At 52.4% G+C, this 27,288-nt stretch overlaps 2 protein-coding genes across 2 annotated transcripts; both read right to left on the bottom strand.

Annotated features, from left to right (window-relative positions):
* Positions 1-10,241: 10,241 nt before the first annotated feature.
* Positions 10,242-12,137, bottom strand: LOC141573964 (mastin-like). Its single transcript, XM_074346884.1, is given in 7 exon segments — positions 10,242-10,412; positions 10,520-10,674; positions 11,312-11,419; positions 11,422-11,567; positions 11,723-11,845; positions 11,847-11,901; positions 12,077-12,137. Coding segments are annotated over 7 exon segments (819 nt in total).
* A 7,997-nt stretch (positions 12,138-20,134) lies between these two features.
* On the bottom strand, positions 20,135-23,334 carry LOC105064935 (mastin-like). The gene is given in 6 exon segments (XM_010949971.3): positions 20,135-20,353; positions 20,355-20,414; positions 20,523-20,683; positions 21,894-22,168; positions 22,368-22,548; positions 22,700-23,334. Coding segments are annotated over 6 exon segments (870 nt in total). The 5' UTR covers positions 22,761-23,334; the 3' UTR covers positions 20,135-20,221.
* Between the last annotated feature and the right edge of the window lie 3,954 nt (positions 23,335-27,288).

Below are 27,288 nucleotides of genomic sequence, written 5' to 3'. Positions count from 1 at the left end.
CCCTCCATTCTGCCCATGTTTTAATTGGGTTGTTTTTCTGATGTTGAGTTCTATTAGCTGCTTATGTATTTTGAATATTAACTCCTTGCTGGTCACGCCTTTTGGAAAATTTTCTCCCACTCACTAGATTTGTTTTAATTTTGCCAATGGTCTCCTTTGCTGTGCAAAAGCTTTTAAGTTTAATTAGGTCTCTCTCTGTCTCTCTTTTTTTGTTTTTTGCTTTTATTTCCTTTGCTTTAAGAGATGGATCCAAAAAATATGTCTATGATGTATGTGTTCTGCCTGTGTTCCCTTCTAGGAGTTTTGTTGTTTCTGGTCTTACATTTAGGTCTTTAATCCATCCTGAGTTTATTTTTGTATATGGTGTTAAGACAATGTTCTGATTTCATTCTTTTACATGTAGCTGTCCAGTTTTCCCAGCACCACTTACTGACGAGAATGTCTCTTTCCTATGGTATAGTCTTGCTTCCTTTGTCATAGATTAATTGACTGTAAATGTGTGAGTTTACTTCTGGGCTCTCTGTTCTGTTACACTGAGCCACCTGTCTGTTTTTGTGCCAGTACCATACAGTTTTGATGACTGCAACATAGTGGTAAATTCTGAAGTCAAGGAGTGTGATACCTCCAGTTCTGTTCTTATGATTGTTTTGGCTGTTTCAGGTCTTTTGTGTCTTCCAAACAAATTGTAGAATTATTTGTTCTAGTTCTGTGAAAAATGCAATTGGTATTTTGAAAGGGATTGCATTGAACCTATAGGTTGCCTTGGGTAGCATGGTCATTTTAACAATAATTCTTCCAATCCATGAACACAGTATATCTCCCCATCTGTTTGCATTGTCTTCAATTTCTTTGATCAGTGTCTTACAATATTCAGAGCACAGGACTTTTTACCTCGCTAGATAAGTCTTTTCCTAGGTATCTAATTCTTTTTGACGTAATTGTAAATCCATTGTTTCCTTAATTTCTTTCTGATAGTTAGTGTATAGAAATGCTGCACACTTCTGGATATTAATTTTGTATCCTGCAACTTTACCAGAATTCACTGATGAGCTCTAGTTTTTTGGTGGCATCTTTAGGATTTTCTGTGTATAGTATCGTCATCTACAAACAGTGACAGTTTTACTTCTTCCTTTACAATTTGGGTTCCTTTTATTTTTCTTGTCTGATTGCTGTGATTAGAACTTCTAATACTATGTTGAATAAAAGTGGCAAGAGTGGGCATCTTTGTCTTGTTTCTGATCTTAGAGGAAATGTTTTCAGCTTTTCACCATTGAGTATGATGTTAGTTGTGAGCTTGTCATATACGGCCTTTATGTTAAGGTATGTTCCCTCTAGACCCACTTTCTGAAGAGTTTTTTTTATCATAAATGGATTTTGATTTTTTCAAATATTTTTCTGCATCTATAGAGATGATCACATAATTTTTCCTTGAATTTGTTAATGTGTCATATCACACTGATTTGCAGATATTGAACCATCTTTGCATCCCTGAAATAAATCCCACTTGATCATGGTATATGATCCTTCTAACGTACTGTTGGACTCAGTTAAGTAAAATTTTGTTGGGAATTTTTGCATCTGTGTTCATCTGTGGTATTGGCCTGTTCCTACAACTTTGTGTGTGTGTGTGTGTGTGTGTGTGTGTGTGTGTGTGTGTGTGTGTGTGTGTGTGTGTGTGATAGCTTTGATTTTGATATCAGGGTGATGCTGCTCAGAATGAGTTCAGAAGCATTCCTTTCTGTGCAATTTTTTGGAATAGTTTGAGAAGGATAAGTGTTAACTCTTCTCTAAATGTCTGATAGAATTCACCTGTGAAGTCATTTGGTCCTGGAATTTTGTTTCTCAGGAATATTTTATTACTGATTCAATTTCATTACTGTTAATTGGTCTGTTCATATTTTCTGTGTCTTCCTGGTTCTGTCTCATATCATACATTTCTAGGAATTTGTCCATTTCTTCTAGGTTGTCCCTTTTATTGGCATATAGTTGTTCATAGCAGTCTCTTATGGTCCTTTGTATTTCTGTAGTGTTGGTTCTAACTTCTTTTTTCATTTCAGATTTCATTGGTTTGGGTCCTTTTTTTCCTTGATGAGTCTGGTTAAAGGTTTATCAATTTTGTTCATCTTTTCAGAGAGTCAGCTCTTAGTTTCACGGATCTTTTTGTCAGTCTCTATTTCATTTATTTCTTTATGATTTCTTTCCTTCTAACTTTTGGGTTTTGTTTGTTCTTTTTTTAGTTCCTTTTAGGTATAAGTTTAGGCCATTTGAAATTTTTCTTGTTCCTGAGGTACACTTGTATCACTATGAACTTCCCTCTTAGACCTGCTTTGGCTGCACCCCATAGATTTTGGATCATTGTGCTTTTGTTTTCATTTTTCTCCAGGTACTTTTATTTCCTCTTTGATTTCTTCAGTGACCTCTTGGTTGGTAATAGCATGCTGTTTAGCCCCCACATATTTCTGGGTTTTTTTTTTTAAGTTTTCTTGTTGATTTCTTGTCTCATAGCCTTGTGGTCGGAAAAGATGCTTGATGTGATTCAATTTTCTTAGATTTGCCACACTCTGTTTTGTGGCCTAGCATGTGATCTATCTTGGAGAATGTTCCATGTGCACTTGAAAATAATATGTATTCTGCTTTTTGCATAGGATTTACTATGTATATTAAGTCCATTTGGACTAATATGTCATTTAAGGCCAATTTTTCCTTATTGATTTTCTGTCTGGATGATCTGTTCATCGATGTAAATGGGGTATTAAAGTCCCCTATTATTACTGTGTTACTCTCAAGCTCTCTCCTTGTGTCTGTTAATATTTGCTTTATGTATTTAGGTTCTCCTATATTGGGTGCATATGTATTTATAATTATTATACCTTCTTGGATTGACCCTTTTGACCATCAATGAAATGTCCTCCTTTGTCTCTTGTAACAGTCTTTGTTTTAAAGTCTACTTTGTCTGATATAGGTGTTGCTCCCCTGTCTTTTTCCATTTGCATTTAATAACTTTTTCTGATCCTTCATTTTCAGTCTGTATGTGTCTTTAGATCTAAAGTTAGTCTCCTATAGGCAGCATATATATATGGGTCTTGGTTTTGTATTCATTTAGTCACTCTGTCTTTTGAGTGAAGCATTTAGTCCATTTACATTTAAAGTAATTATGTATGTTCTTATTGCCATTTTGTTCATTGTTTGGGGGTAGTTCTTGTAGGTCTTTTTGTTGTTGTTCCTATCTTGTGTTCTCTTGTGATTTGATGACTATCTTTTGTGTTATATGTGGATTCCTTTTTCTTGTGTGTATATCTATTATGGATTTTGGGATTGTGGTTCCCATGAGGGTTTTTTTTTTATAGCAACCTATATATTTATACATGATTGTTTTAAGTTGCTAACTCTGAATTTCAAATGCATTTTAACAACCCTGCATTTGTACTCTCTTCCTCACATGATTACTCTTTTTGACATCACATTTACATCTGGTTGTTTTGTGTATCCCTTAACTGCTAAGTGATTATAGATAATTTTACTGCTTTTGTCTTTTAATCTCCCTACTAGCTTTGTGTGTGGGTGACTTCCTACCTTTATTGTATATTTGCTTTTACCAGTGAGATTTTCATTTTGTAATTTTCTTGTTTCTAATTGTGGTCTTTTTCTTCTTCTTCTTCTTCTTCTTCTTCTTCTTCTTCTTCTTCTTCTTCTCCTTCTCCTTCTCCTTCTCCTTCTCCTCCTCCTCCTCCTCCTCCTCCTCCTCCTCCTCCTCCTCCTCCTCCTCCTCCTCCTCCTCCTCCTCCTCCTCCTCCTCCTCCTCCTCCTCCTCCTCCTCCTCCTCCTCCTCCTCCTCCTCCTCCTCCTCCTCCTCCTCCTCCTCCTCCTCCTTCTTCTTCTTCTTCTTCTTCTCTTTTTTTCTTCTTCACTTCCTTTAACATTGCTTGTAAAACAGGTTTGGTGGTGCCAAACTCTTTCAGCCTTTGCTTGTCCATAAAACTGAATCTCTGTTAAACCTGAATGAGCGCCTTGCCAGGTAGAGTATCCTTGGTTGCAGGCTTTTCTCTTCCCTCACTTGGAATGTATCATGCTACTCCCTTCTGATCTAGAGAGATTCTGCTGGAAAGTCAGCTGATTGTTTCACAGGTGTTCCCCTGTACAAGACTTGTTGCTTTTCCCTTGCTGCTTTTAATATTCTCTTTATCTCTAATTTTTGCCATTTTAATTACACTGTGTCTTGGTATGATCCTCTTTGACTTAATCCTGTTTGGGACTCTCTGTGATTCCCAGACCTGGGTGACTGTTTTCTTTCCCAGGTTGGGGGGAGTTTTTAGCTATTATGTCTTCAGTTATGTTCACAGCTCCTTTCTCTGTCTTCTCCTTCTGGGACCCCTATAATGCAAATATTAGTGTGCTTGATGTTGCCCCAGAGGTCTCTCAAACTGTCCTCATTTTCTTTTCATTCTTTTTTCTTCTGTTCAGCATCACTGATTTCCAATACTGTCTTCCAGCTCACTGATCCATTCCTCTGCATCATTTAATCTACTGTGAATTTCTCCTAGTGTAGTTTTCATTTCAGTTATTGTATTCTTTAGCTCTGTTTGGTCATTGATAGTTTCTAACTCTTTAACTTCTAACTTCTCATTTTGTGCATCCATTCTTCTCCCAAGTTCTTTGAGCATTTTCACAATCATTACTCCAAACTCTTTTTTGGGTAAATTGCCTATCTCTGCTTCTCTTAGTTCTTCTTCTGGGGTTTTATCTCATTCTTTCATTTGGAACATGTTCCTTTTTCACCTCATTTTCCCTAAATTGCTGTTTTAATTTCTGTGTATTTGGTAGATTGATCATGTTTCCCAACTTTGAAGAACTGATCTTTTTTGAGAGAAGTTCTATGTATCCCAACAGCATACTCCCCTCTGGTCACCAGAGCTATATGCTCTAGGGATGTCCTCTATATGGGCTGCATGAGTCCTTTGGTTGTGGTGAGCTGACTGCTGTGGGTGATCTGCTAGATGTGGCTGTCTCCCTGTCCAGTTGGTTGCCAGGTCCTGCCTTGTACAGAGGATGCTGGCCACTGGTTGTCAGGGCTGGATCATGAGGTGGCTGGCTGCAGAACCCCATAGGACCTCAGGGCTGGTGCTGACTCACTTCTGGGCAGGGTTGAAGTCCAGGAGTTTCTGGAGCTGGCACCTGCCCACCTGTAGGTAAATTCAGATCCTGGGGCTAGTTCTGGCCCACTGGTGGGCATAGCTATGTCCTAGGGTCTGGCTGCAGGGCCCAGGGGTCCCAGAGCTGGTGTCAGACCACTGATGGGTGGAGCCAGTTCCTGACACAGCTGACTGCAGGATCTGGGATGTCTTGAAGCTTATATCAGCCCACCAGTGAGTGGGGCTGATCCTGGGGCTAAAGGGTCCAAGGTGGATCCAGGAGCCCCTGCAGATGAGCACCCAGGAGCCCTAGTGATAACTATAGACTTTCAGGCTTACCTGCCATGGCCACTTCCACTGGGGGGCACTGTGGCCCCTAGTCATGCCCACCAGCCCTGCCCCCCACACTGGGCCTTCCCAGAGCTGCAAAAGGAGCTGGCTGTGCACAGGTGGGCAGCTCCCCTCAACCTGGGAAGGATCCTAGAGAGAGCTGTCAGGAGCCTCTGGGGAAAGGAAAGAGTCACATGGGGTCAGGAATCTCCTGGGTTCCCAGTGATGGAGCTCCCCAAGAAGAATAAGGTTTGAGACAGCAGCAGCAGCGTCTGCAGAGGAGGGGCATACAGGGGGAGCTGGGACTTGGCCCTGGGCTCAGCGAGGGAATGGCTGGGAGCCCCATAGTGTCTGGGAGGGGGTGGTACCCTTACTAGGCCAAGAACCCCAGCTCTCTACTCCAGGGACCTCCTGAGCCTCTTTATCTTATGGCCACAGGAAGTGGGCAGCACGAAGCATATGCAGGATGAAGGCTTCCCTTCCCCCTGAGACCAGTGACGGCTGACCATGCCAACATGTCGCCCAAGTCCAGAAGGCCCGTCTCTCTAGGTCTCCCTCCTCCTCCTCCTCTCCCTTCTCCTCCCCCACTCCCCACTCTTCCCTTGACTGAACAAACGATCCTAAACTTGGGCAGTGAGAAGCCACTGGATTTAACTGGAATCAGCCAGTGCTGGCCAACAGGGCTTTCTGTGAAGATGAGAATGTTCTAGATCCTCACTGTCCACTAGGGCTGCTGCTGCCAGGGAGAAGCCACTGGTGGAGAGACACATGAGCACGGCCTGAGGGTCATGGGCCAGCCCAGCAAGCTGTCCAGTGTGTATAGCTTGTGGGATTGGGGAAGTGAATTTTCCACTTAAGTCAATCTTAATTAGTTTGAATTGATGTGGCCCCGTCAGCAGCAGACAATAGTCCAGACTGTCCTGGATGGTGGGGACAAGAAAGTGACCCACCACCACCAGGGATGTTGTCAGGATTTAGATAAGAACTTCTTAAGATGCCTCCCTGGGGTAGGCTGGGGCCAGTGGTCTTGCCGGCCCATCTGTGACCCAGGCTTGTCCCCCTCCACCAGCTGAGGCTAAGTGGCCTGTACTTGCCCCACCTGTGTCCTCTCACTTGTGTAACCTCCAGGTCCCCTGAACTTCCTGTGTCTCACAGGTGCCCCAGCAGTCCCCCAGCCCTTCACTCCTGAGATGAGCATCAGTGGATCCGGAGCCAGAGTGATGGGCTGACATGCTCAGAAATTGTCACAGGGACCTCCGGTCTCAGCAGGGCAAGGTCTGCATCCCCCATGGCAGACAGGCTCCAGGTGAACTTGTGGTTGAGATTATCTCCAGAGCTTCACATGTCCAGGTTGAACACTGTATTTCTGCAGCCCCACCATGTCCCAGGGAGAGAGAACCAGTAGCTTCTCAAGGAGGTTGGGAGGGTGGGGACGGGTGTCCAAGCAGCAGGAATGATTCCAGCGGCTCAGAGCCAGGGTCCTTCCCCTGCCTCCTTTGGTGCAGACTGGACCCCGGGTCTCCTGCCCTGGCCCAGGCACTGTCCAAGAAGGCAGCCAGGTGAATCGTTCAGTCTAGCAGTGGTCAGTGGTCAGCACCGACAGTGGGTGGAGAGGGAGCCCCCGTATTCCTGCTGCTGCTAGTCGTTGTCTTTATTGAAGACCCTCAAGCTGACCCACAGTGGCCACTTCCCAGCGGAGTGTCACATCCCCCCCATGATGCTCCCCAGCACAGTCCCTGGGCCGGGATCTGGGGAATCAGAGTGAGGAGCTATCAGGGTCCACTGAGCCCCTGACCAGAGCTCAGCACAGCCTCTCCCCAGCCATCCTCATGTTGAAGGTCACAAGCCTGTCCCCCCACCCCCAGGTCAAAGCAGCCTGAGGTCATAGATGGGTCATAGGACAACAGGGTCCTTGCATGGGGTCAGTATTTGGCCAAAGAGCTCCCAAGGAGCCACAGCATTTACAAGGGGAGAGGGGAGGGCAGGGGTGACGAGAGCTGGGACTGGGACTGGAGTGGGATGGGGTCTGATCAGGGGCCTGTCTCTGCCTTCTGCTCCTAGGGTCTCTGAGCCCGTTACCCAGCCCCAGCCCAGGAGGTAGGAGGGGTATGAGCCTCCTGGGGTGTGGCCTTGAGGGAGGGGCTTCCTCTATGCAGTGGTCAGTCCATCATAGTGGTCAGGACCTACTATGGGCCTGGCCCAGACCTGGGAGCTGAGAACACAGTGGCCAAAGTGGACAAGCCTGTCATCAGGGTGAATCCGGAGGTTGTCAGTGGTGAGGAGCGTCGTAAAGAGAGGAGCGGCCCCAGGGGTGGAGCTCTGGGCCTCGTGTGTCAGGAGAGGCTGAGGAGCCATCAGAGTGGGCCCAGGGGTGAGAAAGTCCACTCTGGCTGCTCTAGCCCCACGTCCACTCCTCCCCTCTGGGCCACCAGTTGTCCTAGGACAACTGACTCCCCACGTGTCCCTAGGGAGATCTGGGAGCCTGGCCTGACAGTAGGGGCATGGGGGCCAGAGAACCATGGTGTGGGACCCAGAGGAGGCTTGCCTGGGTGCCCCCAGCCAGCAGGAAGAGAAGGCTTCCCAACCTCAGCGCTGGGGATCAGGTGGAGATCTCTGAGGCTGGGGTGCTATGATTTGGGGTGGGGTCCCCAGACCCCGAAGGATGGAACAGCCCAGTCATCATGACCCCAGGTGCTCAGTACTGAATCCTGATACATCAGGGATGAGGGGCAGGAGGATGTCAATGGACAGGGAGCTGTCCCCACCACACTGTCACTGTGGCCACCTGCAGCATCAGCATGGTTGATCTCAGCATCCTGGCTCCCAGCACAGCTGGCCCCTCTGTGGCTGGGCTAGGTCACATGACCACACCCAAGTTGGGGAGGCAGGCAAGGGACACCACCCAGACCCTAAGCAGGAGTTCCCCAGACTTGGGCTGAGGAGGGGCTGGATGCTGGAGCTCCACAGAAGACTAACCTCCAGGGTGGTCCTGATGCAGACCCTATGGCTGCAACTTTGAAGACCCCCGTCCCTGGCACAGGGAAGGCTGCCAGGGGTGTGGGCACAGATGTCTCTGTGACTCCTCCAGGGACTCCTGTCCTGGTTCTGCATCTGTGAATTCATCATGGAAATGAGAGCCGTGGGGTCTTTTAAATTCTTTTTAGTTTAATTTTTCAGGGGGTTTTAAAGAGCTCTGTTGAAATATAGTTTACATTCCACACAATTTACCCATTTCAAGCGTACAAGTCAGTGGATTTTAGGCCACAGACTGTCACCACAGTCCCTTTTACAGCATTCTTATCACCCTGAAAAGAAACCCCAGACCCTCTTACCATTACCTTACCCCCCATCACCTTGGGCAGACAGCCCCAGGCAGCCACCGATTGGCTTCTGTCTCTGGTTTCCTGTCCTGGACTCTCACAGTGAATCACACACTCCTTGATGCTGGGACCAGCCTCCCTCAGCAGGACAGGGGAGGTGAGGCCTTTCCTGGCCTCCCCCTCCTAGAAGCAACCAGACCCCTAGGAACCTGAGAAGAAGCAGAGGCAGCCTGGAGGCATCTCCACCCGCTGGGAGCCTGCAGGGTGTGTGGGAGAGGGCCGAGTGTGGAGGTGCCGACAGTGGGAAGAGAAGGGGGCTGCGTCTGTGGCACTTGGGGAGGGGTGATGGCTGAGTGAGGCATGGGCGCTGACACTGAGCAGAAGCTGCTCTGACCCAGGGGTCTCCCAAATGGGCATCTTGGTGAGGCAGAGGAGATGGATTGAAGCCTGGGGGTTGGGGGAAGGAAGCTGAGATTCCTGATTGCCCCCTACCCCCAGCAGGGTGGAGAGCAGCGCACTGCTGCCTGATCTGAAACTTCCTCTCTGTTCAGACTCTGTGGGCCTGATCATCCCATGACAGTGACAGAGAGGCTGTGGGGGCCCCTCTTCACAAGCACGAAGCCCTGAGGAGCACAGACCTGGGACCTGTGTCTCTCGCTTCCAGACCCCCTTCTGCTGCCCTACCTGCACACCCACCCCCCAGGATCCATGCTCAGAGGCCAGTCGGATGCCGGGCAGCCGCAGGACCCTGGCCTGGTCTTCATCGCAGCCGCTGGCTCACATGGGGGGAGTAGCCCAGGGCCCCACTCGGGACAGAGACCACATTCTTTTCCACAAAAGTTGATTCTTCCATGTGGTTCCTGAGGGGCTGGGCCAGGTGGAGGCAGGAGGCTGTGTTGTGGGGCTGGGGTACAGCTAGAAACAGGACAGGTTCAAGACAGGGACTGGGGCTCCCCCCTCCCCATTGGGCCCCCCAACATCCCAGGGCTCCCTCATGCAGACCCAAGGCCCCACTTTCTCCTCCAATGTCACTTGGAAGCACCTCTGAATGCCTTAGACCAAGTGTCCAAGGACACATTCCATAACAAACAGCCAGAAAAGCTGGAAGTGCCAATGGGGACCCCATTTTCCTAGTGAAGTTGTTGCTGTGGGGGAAGGTGGTGGAGGAAGGGATGGAAGTCTGAGACAGAAGCCACGGGGGCCTACGAAAGCAGGTGGACAGTCAGAGGGAGAGGAGCAGAGGACACCTGCCCCAAAGGTGGGCCCATCTCTCTCCTCTGGGGCTGGGCTGAGGTGCCCACACCGTGGTCCAAGCACATGCACAGCATCAAAGCAGCTTCTGACACCATTTAATGACAATCAAATCACAAGCAGTCTTCTGACTCCTGGGGTTTCCCTCCCTCTCTGTACTCCCCTCTCGGGGCCTATCCCTGAGAGACGGAAGGGTGAGGGTCTGCCTCATCTAGGCCCTGGGGGACAGAGGGACATACTGGCGGATCCAGGGCACATAGCTCATCGCCTGGGTGTACACCCCAGGGAAGTTGTGAAGACCACACTTGTAGCCCCAACTCACGACCCCTACCTGGACCCAGGCACAATTCCAGCTGCACACCTGGGGGCCCCCGGAGTCATACTGTGGGAAGAGATGGCACTCAGCAATGCGGCTGACGGGTCCCCCACTCACAGGCTATGGGTGGGGGGCAGTTGGGGCCAGAGGCAAGGGTGAGTCTGAGCTCTCACCTGGCAGGAGTCACGGCCCTTGCTCCCAGCACACAGCATGTCGTCCTTGATTGGGTTGTTGCCATCTTCAAAGGTCTGATAGTGCTTGTTACAGACCTTGTGCCCCACGATGGGCACCTCTACCTCCTGCAGGTGGTAGGGTGAGGGCAGCGACACTGTGGGGAGGAGGGTGAGGACAGGTATTCATTCGGCTCCAAGCTAGGGTTCCCCTGGCCGTCAGCAGAGGGCACAAGGTGGGGGGCCCCACAGCGAGCCCTGACCCTGACCTGGAACCCTGGCCCTTGACTCAGCTTCCCCACATCCTCCACAGCCCGGATCTGACCGCATGACCTCTGAACATCTAAATGCCCATCCATCTCCAGGACACAAGGCTCCATTGGCCAGAGCCTGGGTTCCACGTGCCTGGGACAGGACAATCGATGAGAGAGTGTTCTTCTTAGACTGGGTCAGAACTCACAGGATCCCTGTGCAAATTCTGTTTCAGGAACAGAGGAGCCCTGGGACCTTGGCAGGCCACCCAAACTCAGCAACCCCAGACTCCCTCCCCCATGATGTGATGACCACCTTCTACACTCAGGCTGTGGTGGTCAGAGTCCAGGAAAGCTACAGCGGAGGTGTGAACCAGAGCCCAGAGCTGCCTGCCCAGGTCCTGGGGTCTGTTCCAGAAGCTTCCTGCTCAAAACCCAAGCATCACACCCAGCCCTGGGGATGCAAAAGATCCAAACCATTTTCCATAAAGATCCAGCCTCCCCAGCCTCCCATCCTTCCCCACCAAGTCTCTCTAATACCTACAGTTGCATGCGATGTCACCCCAGCCAGTCACCCAGCACATCTTCCCTTTGGGGACCCTCAGTGAGGCAGGTGGGAGGGAGACCACGTTGATGTGATGGGAAAGCGTCACAGTCTCAGCAAGGCGATGTCTGCGCCACCCCGGGAAGACACAAACTTGGGGTGTTGGATGATGAGAGTCACCTCTGTCAGCTGGTCATGGTCATAGAGTTTCATCTGCCCGACTTGGACCCTGAGATCACGAGGCAACAAGTTGTCCCTGGGGGAGAGGGGACAGGGCGCTTCTCAGAGGAGGCTGGGAGCACCCAGAGCTGAGGAGGAGCCCCGAGGGAGCCCACAGCACACCTCCCTGGCCCCCTCTGCTCCCTGCCGTCCTTGCACCCGGCCACAGGGATGGGAGCAGGCACTACTCACGGCCGAATGCAGTGGGCAGCAGTCAGCACCCACTGCGGGTGGATGAGGGAGCCCCCACACTGGTGCAGCCACCGGCCAACTCTTGTATTGTAGATCCTCAGGCTGACCTGCCACAGGTACCTCCTGGCTGACATCGCATCCCCCAATGATGCCCACCAACTCATGTCCCGGACTGGGGCCTGGGGAGGCAAGATACGGGGACATCAGGGACCCAGACAGTGACCTTCCTGGAGCTCAGGAGCAGGCAAACTTCTCAGAAAAGGACAGTCCTCCCCTCTCTGCCTCCGGGGCTGCCCCTGGGGGCAGGGATGGGGTCCCGGGAGCCTTAGGGCACTGAATGGGGTCTGGACTTACCTGGGGTTGGGGGCACAGAGCCCCCCAGGCAGGGGAGGGGCAGAAACAGCAGCCACAGCATCTGCAGAGGGCCGTGGACGGGGGGCTCGGACCCCGCACCAGCTTCCAGGGAGGGCGGCCTGAGGCTCAGCTGAGTGTGGACGGGACAGGAGCTGGCATCTTCCCTCAGTGCGAGCCTCCAGGGCTCTCCCCTCCCGGCCTTCCCTCCAAGGTCCGCATTTATCCTTCCAACTCAGTAAGTGGGCACAGGAGCGCGTGATACGGCCTGATAGACTGGGCGACTGACCGAGGCCAGGCCGTCAGCGCTGGGCTTTGGCTTTCTGCCCCAGGCGGCGGGTGGGGGCCTGGGCAGGAGAGCAGGAAGCAGCCCCCGGGCCGCCCCATGGAGGCCATTCAGGGCCTCAGGTCCCGGGCTACCAGGAAAGTGGTCTAAGACCCACCTGCGGCCCCAAACAGTGCGATAAGACAAGATTAGAGGATGGGAACAGTACCCAACCCCTATGTGTGACCCCAGGCCCCCAGGCCCAGCTGAAGCTGCATCACAGCTGAGTTGAGGAGCCCCCATCCCTAGGGAGGAGGGGAGATGCAGGGAGGACCCCGCAGTTCACAGGAAGGGGCGAGGAACCCCAGTCACCCACTCGCTGCAGAAAATGGAGTCTGCCTGGTTCTTTTCTGCTCACGCTGGTTTTAAACAAACAGAGTCAGGGTTGGACAGTGTGGTTTGGGGGCACTGGAGAGCTCCCCAATCTAGGTCATTGCCAGGCCCTGGTCTCTGCACACCTCCCAGCCAGATGCCCTTCAGAGGCCTCCCAGAGCTGGGCAGGAGGTACCGGAAAAGGCCTTGAGCCCAGTGCCTGCAGGTACCCGGTGGGACCCATCACAGGTGCAGCTGAACAAAACTTGGAAATAGAATGAGGTAGTCCCCATAATGAAGGCGTTTGGGGAGGAGACCTGGCAGCTGGAGTGGACCCCCGCTGGCTCTTTCCAGTTTGAGTCCCAGGGACACTGATGATTCAGTGCAAAGTCAGAGAAAGCAGGCAGTCCTATGAGCCTGTGGTTGTGGGTGGCCATCCCGGGCACCTGAGCTGGGGGCCCTGGCACACTCCTGTCCTCTCTGAGGGCCGGGGACACCAGGGGCCTATTGACAACCAGCGCTCAGGTGTGCGTATGTGTACACACAGATACATAAGACACACATACCACATGTACACACACCAGCTTACACAGAATTGTAGGTAGATGCTGTGTCTGCGGGTAGGCGGCTCTGCCTGGAGGGTTGGGATGAGGGTCCACAGGGTGGAGGGTCCCGGCAGTTCCCTGCTCCGCCACACCTGCAGCCCCCGGATGGGACTCCCCAGAGGCCTCTTGCTTGGACATCAGGCCACCATCACCCTCCCAGTCTGTGGTTGATGGCGCAGCTGGGTTCCATGGAGTGTCGCCTGGGGCACTGGGACGGGGCCATCTGATAGAGGAAGAAGAGTAGCTAGCCTCCTCCCTGGTTCCAGAAAGAACTGTCCTGCCCACTGTGAAGCCTCAAGGTTCACACGACTGCTGTGTCCTGACTGTCCGCAGGACCCTGAGGCTTGGGACACTGGAGAGTCACCTCCCATCTCTGAAGGACCTGGGTCCACCTCACCCACAATATGTGTCTGAGTCAGATTCCAAGGGCACCTGTCACTTCCAACTCCAACCTGGCGGGGGCCATGGGTGCAGGAACCCACCCCTGCCATGCACTTTACATGCCCCAACACAGACTCAGCGCTGCTCTCAGAAGAAGAAAAGGGCCTTTACATCTGCCTGCTTCCTCCTGGAGAGTCTCAAATTACCCCAGAGCCTGAGAGCAAGCTGGGAAAGAGCTGGGGCATGTGGACCAGATTCCCTGCTTCTTAGAAGACCTCCCCTTCCCCCTCCCCCTCCCACACCCCATCCCCCCAACACACTCTCACTCACACACACAACCCCTGTCAGGGAAACATAATTAACGATGTCTTCTCCCCATCCCGTAGTCCTCTCCACAGAGGTAGCTGAGAAGGAAACCACTTTTACTACAGAACCGCGATTACTGGGAAGGGTACGCCCACAGTGGCAGCCCACTGGGGGCACCAGACAGACCTGGGCAAGCAGATCCCACTCACAGGCTCTCCAGGGAGAAGGACCTCACAGCACACTTGTCACACACACTCCTCTGGGCTCACCTGGTAACCAGGTGAAGCTCTATCTGCCCTCTGGCTTTGTCCAGGGGAAAGCAGGCTTCTCCCTCCACTGCAGGAGGTAGTCCTGTAACTCAGGGCTCCCAGGATCTGGGGGTCTGGCACCACCTCCCTTGGTGCTCACATCTCCACAAGAAGGCTCCCAGGTCCTGGAGAAAGACACGCCTGGGTCACAGAGCTGACAAGAGACCTGTCTAGTCTTCAAAAGTGTTTGTATGCATTTCAAAGACAGGAGGAGTGCTCGCCCGTCTTCTAAGCAAATGATCTGAGGAAAGGGGGGGGTCCTCTCCCCTTATTTTCAACAGGGGAATTAAGCCTCTTATTTTAATTTGTATTTGTCCTTTGAACACACACACATGGACCCACACTCGCACACAAGTGTTGGGTGCTTTATGAAGAATTCCGCAGGAGGGAACTCTATGTGAGACACTGTTGTGCCCATCAGGGCCTGAGGAAATCTTTGCGTCTTCCTGCAATGGCTCTTTACTTTTTTTTTTAATTGTAGTGTAGTTGATTTACAATAATGTGTTAGTTTTCAGGTGTACAGCAAAGTGATTCAGATATATACATATATGTAGACACATATGTATATTCTTTTCCAAATTCTCTTCCATTATAGGTAATTATAAGATAGTGAATATAGTTCCCTGTTCAGGATGGGATGTCAGGCAGTTCCACCCATCACTGGGAGCTCGTAGGTCATGGCCCAGTCCCCTAGTCCCTTGGGTGGGATGACGTGGAAGCACGTTCTACTGGCTCCGGAAAGGCCTCGGCAGTAAAAGCCTCCATTACCCACAGTGGGACATGCTCCACCCACATGTCACCTGCTGCCATCCCCCGCCACCACAATTCCCTCCCCTTCCACGTGGTGCTTCCCCTGAATCCACATCTCAGGGCAGGACCAGAAAAAAAGACAGCAGGCCATATCCTCCAGGGGCAGGGTTGGGCCAGAGGAGTCAGGCAGGTGGAGGGTGGATCCTGACCATATCCGGCATCCTGAGAAGTCCCAGGTTATTTGCAAAACATCAGTCAGATGTTGTACCAGATGGATTCAACAGCAACAGCCGACGCAAGTTGACAATTAACTACTATTTTAAAGTGGTGAAGAAAATCATTTAGAACTAAGGGAACAGCCGTTTAAAGATAAGGGCAACGTAAGCATGTTCTCAGGAACACCTCACCCCAAACCTTTGAGCCCTTTTAGATAAAGCTCTGATAAAAGGAAAATGTTGCAAGAGATCTATTGAGCAAAGAAAATCAAATAGCGTGATCGGGGCTACTGTTATCTTTAAAAAAAGAAATAGGTAACATCAAAGGAAACAAGAAGAGAGAGCCACAATAACGCAGAGTTAACAGCCTAGATGCCATCGAGATGATGACAGATTTGGGAGGAGGTGAGACCAGGAGACATGAGAGGCTGATAAACGTCTTGTCTAATGGAGTCACACACAGATATCTGTTCTAGAAGAAAGATAAGAAGGGAAGAAAAGAAACAGAAAGAGCTGAACAATATAAATTATTAAATGAAGGTGGTAGAAACTAGTGTATCAATAATTGTGTAGACACAAAGAGAGTGAGCTCACCAGTTAAAATCCTAACATCGAAGGTGAATATGAGAAACATCCGGATGTATACTGTTTACAACAGAGAAGCAAGTGTTAAAGTAAAAGGATGGGAAAAGATATTACAGGCAAATTAAATGCTAGTCAAAAGATAGCATGAATCATAAAAAAAATTGGTGATAAATTGGATTTCACCAAGATTTAAAACCTCCATTCCTCAAAAAACACTCTTAAGAAAATGAGGCAAGGAGTCACAGGGAGAAAATAATTGCAAAACATAAAATACTTGCCTCCAGAACATATGAAGAATTCTCCAGATACCATCATGAGAAAACAAAAACCCCATGAAAGAAATTGTTCAAAAGATTTAAACACTTCACGAGAGAAGCTATGTGAATGGCAAATAAGCACACGGAAAAAATGCATTCGTCATTAGGGAAACGCAAATTAAAATACACACAAATCTATTCAAATGGCATTTTCAATGCCATTGACAAAGCCAAGGCTAGAGAGGATGCAGTGATGCATAGCATTGCGTGAACAAGAGAAATGGAAACCCATCCCCATGAAAACCTAGGTAAGGTATTTAGACTGGCCTTATGCACGATCACCAAAACCTGGACCAGCACCAATGTCCTGAACAGGTAAATGCAGGTGAAAAACAAAAAAGAGAGGCTTCCACTGAAAATAAACAATAGATAAACAAACAGCCGCGGTGGAGAGAGTTGGGCCAGAGGCCAGAGGCTGAGGCTGAGACAGGGGCTGGCCTCCAAGGAGCACACGGGGATCTTCGGTAGTGAAGGCGTTGTTTTACATCTTCAAAGATGAGCTCTGTCTCAGGGAGGTGGGTCCCTGGATGGCGGTTGTAAAGACCCGGTTCTTGATTCCCAGATCATGGAGGTTCCATCTACATCTCCTTTCCCTCCTCCTCCTTGGGGTTGCCAGTTGCCCTCGGGACAAAAGGACACCATTGGGGACGGGAGGTTTGCACTTGGGGATGAGCACCCCGGCCTCTCTCTGAACACCAGAAGCGACCATGATGCCTGATTAAAGGTGGAGGAGCCACCCTCGGGAATGGTCTTCCACCCTCCAGGAGGGACACAAAGCTTGAGTGTTGGCTTCGAAAGCAAGCGAATCAGAGCAGCTGGGATGGATGGTAGACCCTGCAGGCATTCCAAGACATTTCACTCTGCAAAGTGCCCTGGGTAGGCATGGGAGCCTCTAAAAAGGCTGTGATTGGATTTTCCAACAAGTTTCAGTCCGGCTTTACATGATAGAAGAAAAGAGTAGTGTAACACATCTCACTCATCCAAAGGAAGGTGAATGCATGGATAGTCACAGGCTCTCCAGCACCAAGACCCCTGAAGCCTTCACATGAGAGTCCCCCAGACCCTGCTGGGTTTCCCTGTAGAGACCACCTTTGGTGGCCACCAGCCTCACCCAATGTGCCCACCTCGGTCCTGCCCTGCCCTGAACATGGTGTTCAAATAGGTTAATCAGACACTGGGCAGCCATAGGTGTCAGCCAACCTGAGCCCAGCCCAGGCCCCTGGCCTGTCCCCCAGGCCCCCGCCGCATCACAGCCCCCTCAGGGACACTGTGAGTCCAGTGCAGCCAACTCGGGGAGGAACACAGTGCCCAGCTCAGGACAGAGAGTGGGTGGGCTTTCCCCACACCGTGGGGTCTTCAGCACCCTCCTGACCTGCAGGGCCAATTTAGGTGGGGTCAGTTAGAAACCAGCTGGGTAAAGCAGAGACGGGGTGCGAACGCTCCCAACCCCCTCCCAGCCCTCTCTCCCGCACACCCCTAGCAGGCTGGCCGAGCTAGCAGCTTCCATTGCCAGGGTCACCTCCTCCCAGCGGAGCAACCAAAACGGACCAGCAAGACACGTTCTTCTGTCCAACAGCCACCCCGCTGGTGAATTTCACACCTAAAATCTCCTTTGTTCTGGTCGGCCCTGCTCAGCCCACTGGGTCTGTGGATTCCTCTTTAAGGCCCAGAAAACATGACTGCTGGTTGGGTTTATAACTGAGAAAAAGACCCAGCACCCAGGGCACTGGGGGCTAGAGGGCCGAGGAGGCCACAGGCACCAGAGGTCACCGCCTGGGGTGGTGGACAACCAGGACCCATGTGGCCTCGTGAGAGTTGGCTCATACCAGCCCACAAAGCCTGCTGTTAATTTTTAGGAGTTTTGCAATTTAGCACAATGGAACACAGCCATTAATAACAAATTATTTAAAATATGGTTTAAAGCATGATATCAGAGATGGAAAACACAGCATCTGAAAGTCATGGATGAATTTCACAGCAGAATGAATTTGACAAGAGAAAGTTCGAGGAAGAGAAGATCGGTCAGTTGAAATGACCTGGTCTCAGGAAGAAAGATTTTTTTTTTAAATGAACACAGCCTCTGGTCCTTTCATGTTTTTTTCATTTTTATATTTTTTTTTAAATTTTTATCTACTGAGATTTCTCATCTTTTCATTAAGTGTGTGCTTTTTTCTTTACATCACAGAGTATGGGTTTAAGAGGTGCATTGAAGGCTTTGGTTGATGATTTCAACATCTGCAGAATCGGACCCACCTCTGTCCAACTGGCAATGGTGAACAGGTGTCCTAGCCCAGCCCGCGTGGGCTCACAGCTGAGGAAGGAGCCTCATGCCTAGCAGGACGGGAGATGCTCTGAGGCTGATTCAGCCCAGGATTAGTGTAAAAAATTCCAGTGCCCAGCCTCAGGGGAACTCAGTTGGCTTGTTTATTTCCTTCCAAGCTGGTTCTTCAAACAGCAGCCAGAGGACCACTGGACCAAGGTCAACATCCCCCCGAGTTCCAGGATTCCGGTCAGGAGGCACCAGTGCCTGCAGATGCTTGGTGGGACCTGTCACAGGTCCATCGAGAAATACAAATGGAGTCTTCACCTCATAAAGAAGGGAGATTTGGTGAGGAGAGCTGGCAGCCTGGGGCAGATCGCCTGGCTAGGTATTTCCAGTTTAACTCCAGGGGACACACTGGAAGATTGGACGTGAAATTGAAAAAAAAAAAAAGAAGTGCAGCCCTCAGAGATACTGTGGGCTACCAGTGATCACTCCCAGACACCAGAGCCTGGCACCCACGGGGCGCTCTCTGAAAGGCTGAGGGGAGCCAGGGACACACGTGTCAAGTGCACTGTGTGTGCACGCAAACATACATGTGCACACAGGCACACCCACATGCACACACACAGACACACATGAACGCGGTCCTGGCACAGCCTTCGGGAGGTCCCTGAAACATCAGAACGCAGGCTGAGCAGCTCAGCCCAGGATGGAGTCCACACAGTATCCAGCCAGGCTCCAGTCCAGGGCTGGCGAGAGGGAGCTGGGCAGTATCCTCATCTGCCCTGAGCCTCAGGCCTCATGTCCCTGGGGCATATTCTGAGGTGGCTTCCTGCTCCCAGGACCGGGCCTGAACAAAGGTGGGGAGGAGGGAGGCGAGAGCGTCCTAGTTTCTTGAGAGGGTACCTCACCGTGGCCTGCAGCCCACAATTCCCCAGATCCCAAGCTTGGAGATGCCATAGAACCTATAGAATGGGGCAGGACCCCCGAGGCACCTCCAGGCCCCAGGTGGGACTGACTTTCCCCTCCTGTGTCTTCAGCCTCAGGGAGAGAAATGGGGGAAGGTGAAAGGGCTCACAGGCTGGCTGGTCCCTGTGGGACTGGATCTCCTGTCACCCTCCTGCAGCTCCAACCAGTCAGCGGCTGAAGGCAGCGCCCACCTTGCATCCCTGAAACGTGCCCAGGCAGGATGGGATTAAGGATCACCTTTTTACCTCCTGGATTAAAACCTCTCCTGTACTCTCTAGACCCCTCTGAGTGTCCTGAATCCGCATCGCCCGGAGGCGGGGCGGGGGGTGGGGCTTGATGATCAGAACGAACCTGCCAACATTCTCGGTAGAAAGGGACTGACACTGGGGCGCGGGTGACTCACCTGCCCTCCCAGGAAGTTTCCAGGGAAAGCATCCCCACACCCAGACGTGGGGACCCAGCTGGATGCCAGAGCCCAGGGGCCCTTCAGGGAGGCCACTCCCTCAGCCAACACCATGGTGAGTCCACATCGCTATTTCAAACCACAGCCAGGAGCTGGCTTTTCCAAGTTTAATCAGAAATAGAGGGTGAGCAGGAGGCCATGGGCCCAGGGCCCACCCTACTGCTGAGAGACACCTGCCTTAAGAGTCTTCTCATGTCTCCCTCCCCAGGATCAGGGAAGCCTGGAAAATGGGGTCAGGGGCTAGAAGGGAAGAAGGGTCTGGAGCAGGAGATGACGGGGAGGTTTGGGAGAACAAGGCTGGAACGGAGGAAGAAGCATGTGTCAACAGGGAAGGTTAGCAGTCTCCCCATCATGCGGACCCCACCCCAGGCCCATCCGGGGTCTGGGGAACGTACTGGTGGATCCAGGACACGTAGCTCATCACTCGGGCGTACACCCCAGGGAAGTCGTGATGACCACAGATGTCTCCCCAGCTCACGCACGACCCCTACCTGGACCCAGGTGCGATTCCAGCTGCATACCAGTGGGCCCCCAGAATCGCCCTGTGGGGAAAGGCAGGACTCAGTGAGCACCACTACGTGCCCCTGCAACAGAGCTTCTCGGCCCCAGGCGAGGAGGAGACAGAGGACGGGGCGGGCATGGGGTCCCACCTGGCAGGAGTCCCAGCCCTAGCTCCCCGCGCACAGCATGTCATCCCTGATGATCTGCTCAGTGCTGTTTGAGGAGGCTTTCTCGTAGCACTGGTTACAGGCCTCGTTCCCCACAACAGGCACTTCCACCTCCTGCAGGTGGTAGGGCGGGGGCAGCGGCGCTGTGGGGACAGGCTGGATGAGGACAGGGACTCATTCTGCTCCATACTAGGGCTCCCCCAGCCATCAGCAGAGAGCATGGGGGCCCCCACTGCCAGCCCTGACCCTGACCTACAACCAGCTGCCCTGGCCTTGCACTCAGCTTCCCCACATCCACTAAAACCGTCCAGCTCCAGGATGCAGGGCTCTGTCAGCAGGAGTCTGGGCTCCATATGCCTTAGGACAGAATGACCTAGGAGAGAGCATTCTCCCAGGAATTCTTTTCCCTGGGAAAAGGGATGGTCTAGGGCTTGACCTGAGGAAGTGCGTGATGACAGGGAGGAAATGCTTCTGAGTGGGATGGGTTCAAGTTTTCACTTTCTGACTCAGACCCGCACACCTGAGACCACGGCAGGCCCCAGCCTCTCTCTCCTGGGTTTTACTTATCTGCAGGAGGACAGTCGAGGTCCAAATATCCCCAACTGTTGTGGTGAGGACCCCGTGAGAAATGTGGCAGTCCCTGGCATGGCCTGGCAGAGAATAAATGCCCCAGGGCCTCCGTGCACTTTCTGGCTCAAAAAGGAACTCCTCCTCAGAAGATCAAACATAGAATTAATATGTGACCCAGAAATTCCTCTCCTCAGACCCCAAAGGAACTGAAAAAAGATGCTCTAACAGGTGCTGGTACCCACACGTCCACAGCACCATGATTCACAGGAGCCCAAAAATGGAGACCTCCCAGGTGTCCATCAACTGATGAATAAATACACAGAATGTGGTCCATCCATATGGTGGACTATTATTATTCAGCGATAAAAAAGGAATGAAGCACTGACACTTGCTCCAACGTGGCTGAGCCTTGAAAACATGCTCCGTGAAAGAAGCCAGACACAGAGGACCACACATTGAGTGATTTCATTTATATGAAGCTTCCAGAGGCTGGAGAGTGGGGAGTGAGTATTTGATGGGGACAGAGCTTCTGTTTGGGAGGATGTCCTGGAGACAGATAGTGGTGATGGGGGTGCAACAATGTGAACATACTTATCACCACTGAATTATACACTTTAAAATGGTTAAAATTGGAAAATTTTGTTACTAATATTTTACCACAGTGAAAAAGGAGAGGGTGCCCCCAAATCACAGAGAACAAAGCATTTTCAACAAAGCCACAACCACACATCTGGGACTACCCTGCATCTCCGCACACAGCCATGGGGTCTCCCAGAGCCTTACCTCCAAGTCTGATGTAACCCCAGCCAGTCACCCAACCCATCTGCCTCTCAGGGACCCTTAGTGAGGCAGGTGGGAGGGAGACCATGCCGACGTGATGGGAGAGCATCACAGGGGCCTCCAGTCTCAGCAGGGCGACATCCGCACCTCCCTCCACAGACAGGCTGGCGTTGAACCTGGGGTGATGGATGATCTGCGTCACCTTGGTCAGATGGTCGTGGTCATAGAGTCTCAGCTGCCCACCTTGGACCCTGACGGCACAAGCCTGCAAGTCACCCCTGCGGAAGGGGGAACCGGGGGCTTCTCAGAGGAGGCTGGAGGCAGGACTCACCTCGCAGGAGGAATCAGGCTGCCACTGACAGAGAGGTGGCTTCCCCTGCAGCCCCTGGCCCTGCCCCCAGTCCACTTCCCACCACCTCTCTGGGGTCCCCACCCCGACTCCACGTGCCCAAGGGGGCAGTGGGCTGAGTGACGCACCATTCAGTGCAGTGGGCTGCGGTCAGCACCCACTGAGGGTGGACGAGGGAGCCCCCGCAGACATGCTGCCACTGCTCACGGTCCTTACTGTGCACTCGGAGGCTGACCTGCCATGGCCACCGACCAGCAGGAGCATCATGTACCCCCACAGGGCCAGCCCGCTCCCTCCCCAGGTCGGGATCTGAGAAGCAAAGGAGACAGCCATCAGGGACCCCAGCACCACCTCTCACACTCAGTCCCTCCCGGAGGTGGACCGACCAGTCCCAGCCTGAGCTGGCAGTGAGGGGTCTGAGTAGCAGGGCAGGGGGTGGGGACAGGGAGTCAGAACTCACCCGGGGACATGGGCACGGAGCCCCCCAGGCCTGGGAGGGTCAGGAACACCAGCCACAGCATCTGCACAGGGAGGACAGGGTCCTGGGTGAGGATGGAGAAGCGGGGCCAAGTGGGGACATCCTCGTCTGTGGGCTGCTGCTCTCTTTCCTCTGCAGCTTCTCTGAGCCCCTTTACCCCCTGGTGCAGGAAGTAGTCAGACGGGTCAGCCCCCTGGATGCGGGACGAGGCGGAAGTGAAGCTTTTCCTCTCTTGGCTCCATGGGGATGGAAGTTGAGGAGTCAGTCAACAGGCATGAGAAGTTTTAGCCAGGCCCTCATCCTGCTTCCCACCAGAACTGCCCGCACCCCTGCTGGCAACATCCACACTGTGGCCGCACAAATCACAGCCACAAACACACAACAAGGGACCAAGCCCGTGGAAACAGCCCAAAAGTATGTGAAGAGGATGCAGATTTGTCGGAAGAAGCCCTGAGCGCCAGCCCAGGCTGGCGGGATGAGGGGCAGCAGACACCAAGTGTGGGGCACAGCCACAGGGCAGCCCCCGAATCCACTGAACTTGGTGAGGCAGTGAGGAGCATGCCACCATCTAACTAGAGCACAGCAGGTGGCTGCCCTCACCACCTCGTCCTGAGGGACACGGCACCCTGTCTGCCCTGCAGGTGGGCTTCTTGGAGGCTAAGAAAGTGGGACATGCAGGGAACACATGGGGGGCGGGCAGTGGGGGGCAGGCACACTGAGCAGGGCTAGGCAGAGGGAGAAGATAGTGTGGTGCAGGGCTGACAACACGTTGACTAGCCCATGAGGAGGTCGAGGGTGTCCACGGCCCTCATGGGGACAGAATGCTGGCCCTTACACCATCCTGGATTAGCTAGAATGGGATGGACTGGGGTGAGGTGGCCACGAAGGAGTTGCCGGACCCCTAGACCCAGGTCAGCAAGTGCTGCCCTGAGGGGGACCTTAAAGCCCATCTCTGTCCGGCACAGTCTACCCACACTTCCCCATGTGTTGGGGACACCTGCTATAGGACAGTGGGGGACCTCTCTTCCCGGGAAAGCTTGGAGGCTTGGCTCAGGGTGCAGCCAAATGCCGCCGTGGCACCGTGGAGGCCACCAGGGCCCCTTCACTGTCCATCTAGACCTCCCCCGCAACTACCACCTTTGGACTCTGGGACTTAACTTGGTGGCACAACCCAGACCTCCATCCCTAAGGGGTCTGAGCTTTGTCTGGTCACATGGGCTTCTCAGGCCAGGTGGCTGCCCTGTTCACTTGCCATCACAATTGATGAGGGGGTACCAGGAGAGTGCCGCCCATCTCCCCGGCCCTCCGTTGTGACACAGCAGCCTTTCTGCTGCTGGCCCGTGTCCTTGTCCCTAGCAAGATGGTGGCATTTCTTCTTGCCCGCTGACCTCTGGACACAGTGCCGCAGTGCGGCCAGGGGTTGGCAGTAACTTAGATTCCAGGAGGGATTGCTGAAAGTGGGCTGCCTTGAGGAATCAGGACCCCTGACCCTGCAGAGCCCAGAGCTGTGGGGACCAGGATGACAAGTCCCCACTGACAGTGATGGCAGGTGGGCTGCCTGCTCCCACCATGGCCCCCACGCTCTGATTCCTCCTGTTGGGGACACAGTTCCAGAGAAGGCCTGTGATTCTGCCCTCGCCTCCTGCTGGAGGACGGCCCCGTCCTGTGATGAATCACCACTGAGCGGGAGCTGAGGCCATCCCAGTGCACCATCAGGCCAGCGACTCCCGGGGTGTGACCAGTGGCCACCTGGCCACAGGCTCTCTCGTGCACACCCCTCCTGAACTGCAAAGGGGGGTCCGTGTGCTAACGCCATGTTATATGGGATTCAGAGACCCTGTAGCTCTTGGATCTTGGTGCCAACCAAGTTTCTGCAAAACCATATGCAGACTGTGTCCATTCCCATCAGAACAAGTCTCTGGCCCCTCCAGTAACGGAGGGCCCAACGCGAGCAGCTGTCCACAGGGCTGGTTGCTTCCTCGCTGAGCCGTGCCACTGGGGCTGGGAGGTGGGACATCCTGGCAATGGTGCCTGATCGGCCCTGGTAAGAGGCACGGCCCCCACCTCTCTGCCAGGACTGCTCTCCCTCAAGCCTGTCTTGCCCGCTCTGTGATGCCAACAACCAAGACGGGCAGGCGTCTTCCAGCCAGGTGGTTCTGTCTGTCCGAAATCCAGGGACTCTCTCATATAGTGTGGTCTCAGGAGGTCACTTATGCAGAACAAAAGTCTTCCCACTTGGCGTCCGTTCCCCTATGTCCATCACGAGTCCTCCTCCTCCTCTGTTTCCCCCTCAACCCTGTCCTTGTCCCAGGCCACCACCCAGCCAGCCAGGCCAGCCACCACCCCGACAAGTCCACATACCTTGCCTTGGGCGTAGCCAGGCCGACCGCCCAGAGCCCCTACTTTGGGAAGCTTGGCCACTGTCTTTCAAGGCCACTCCCAGGTGAGGCTGCGGGCGGCACCATCCATGTCTGACCCACGTGCTGAGCTGACCCAGGCACAACCACCAGCAGTCCCTGCAACCACCCTCCCCACAGCCCAGCTGCAAGCTGACGCCCGGGCACTTTGCAGTGGCAGGAATGAGCGGGGGCCTGGGCCACCTGCCTGTATTCTGGTCCCTCTTTTGGCCAGTTCTGGCTGGGCCACCTCTGCCCTGTTCCCACCCAACCGTGTGACTTGGTAATCAAGGTGGAGCCTGGATCACTTCAGCACGGTCACTGTGTCCCTGTGGTCAGGCCACCCCATCTACCACACAGAAGCTCCCCGGAATCATCTTTCCGGAGCAGCAGAGGCTTCAGCACAAGTGGCAGTGACCTGTGTTCACCCTCCCGCCAGGCTGGCCACGGCCCTGCTCACCACCTGCGTCCACCACCAAGGTCCTGCACAGAATCGTGTCGGTCAGGGCATGGGCTGCAAGTCATGGGGCTGGGCCTGCTGCAAGACCCCTTCCCACTGTGGGGACCACTCAGAACTGGCAGCCTCCTGGGTCACCAGCCACATGGGCTGGAGCAGTGCCCCAGGTGGAAACGTACTGCTTCTGAAATGTGAGAGAAATGCCATGCGCTGTGCTCTCTCCACAGTGAGAGGTGAGGATGTCATCGGCTGTCTGTTGCTTTGATCTCGGGACCCCTATGTGACTGACGTGGCCCCTGTATCTTTTCAGGGCTGACCTCCCCTCCTGGGGTGCACAGCCTGATTAGCATATAATAACAGCGTGGACCAGTGAGGTCCAGAACCTTAGAACATGAACTTTTTTCAAAATAGGGTTATTGCTGTTGTAAGGAGTTAAGATGCAGCCAGACTAGAACAGGGTGGCCCCTCAATCCAGTGATGGAACAAGTAGAGAAAGAAGAAATCCATTCTCGTACCCTGGTAATCAATGAGGAGAGGCCATAATGATAGTTCAGAGCATCATTGGTTCACCCCCATTTATGATAGCTTCACAAGGAGTGCTCAGAATGAGTCCATGATGAGTAAGCCAGAAAAAGAAAAATATCATATGAGATCGCTCATATGAGGAATCTGAAAAAAAAGAAAGAAAGAAAGAAAGAAAAAGAAAAATGAACATAAATACAAAACAGAAACAGACTCATAGACATAGAATACAAACTTGTGGTTGCCAGGGGGGAGGAAGGTGGGAAGGGACAGACTGGGAGTTCGAAATTTGTAGATACTGACAAGTGTATATAGAATAAATAAACAAGATTATACTGTGTAGCACAGGGAAATATATTCAAGATCTTGTGGTAGCTCACAGCAAAAAAGAATGCGACAATGAATATATGTATGCTCATGTATAACTGAAAAATTGTGCTCAGCACTGAAAATTGACACAACATTGTAAACTGACTATAACTCAATAAAAAAAGTAAGTAAATAAGTAAACAAACAAACAAGCAAACAGAACGAGTCCATGACGACTACAAAGCTCTCCCAAGAAGGAAAAGAAAGTGTCATTTAATGTTGCTCAATAGAGACGTTGTCATCAAATATCAACTCTTCAGGGTGATATGAACTGTAGGCAAATCTGGTCATTTTCATGTTAAAGTGATTCCCAAGCTTGTCTGGAAGGAAACACAGGGGAGGGTGTCCAAGGAAGCCACAAACCAGAGCATGGAGCCAGGGACACAGCCAATACCACAGCGTCATCACAGTGAAGACCATGGCCTTCCGTTAAACATGGTGGACCCACTGGCTGTCTGTGCTCATCCCCTGAACCCCAGCCACGGAGATAGCAAAGCTGCCACAGATAAACACATCCACTCAGAGGGCGAAGAAAAAGGCCGACGGTGTCCGTGATGGACAGGCAACAAGCAAGTGTCTGGAGGAAACCAGACAGAGGAGACAGAGGAGTGGGGACAGCTTCGCTGGTGCTTGGCTGTAAAGGAGCCACCATGTCCCCAGGGGACACAGGCGAGGGATCATGGAAGCGGCGGAGTCTAAGAACAGGAAGGTGGTTTGAAAGTCTGGACACAGAGCCTCAGAGCCCCCTCCAGCTGGATGATGAGTTGACCACCCTACCCCCACCCAAGGACACAGGCCCAGATTTATCCTCTGCAGAAGGTGAACCA

The sequence above is a fragment of the Camelus bactrianus genome, chromosome 18 (genome assembly GCF_048773025.1).
Source record: "Camelus bactrianus isolate YW-2024 breed Bactrian camel chromosome 18, ASM4877302v1, whole genome shotgun sequence".
Lineage (NCBI taxonomy): Eukaryota > Metazoa > Chordata > Mammalia > Artiodactyla > Camelidae > Camelus > Camelus bactrianus.
Note: the sequence above shows the minus strand (reverse complement) of the source record. Positions and strands in the feature narration are given on the sequence as shown.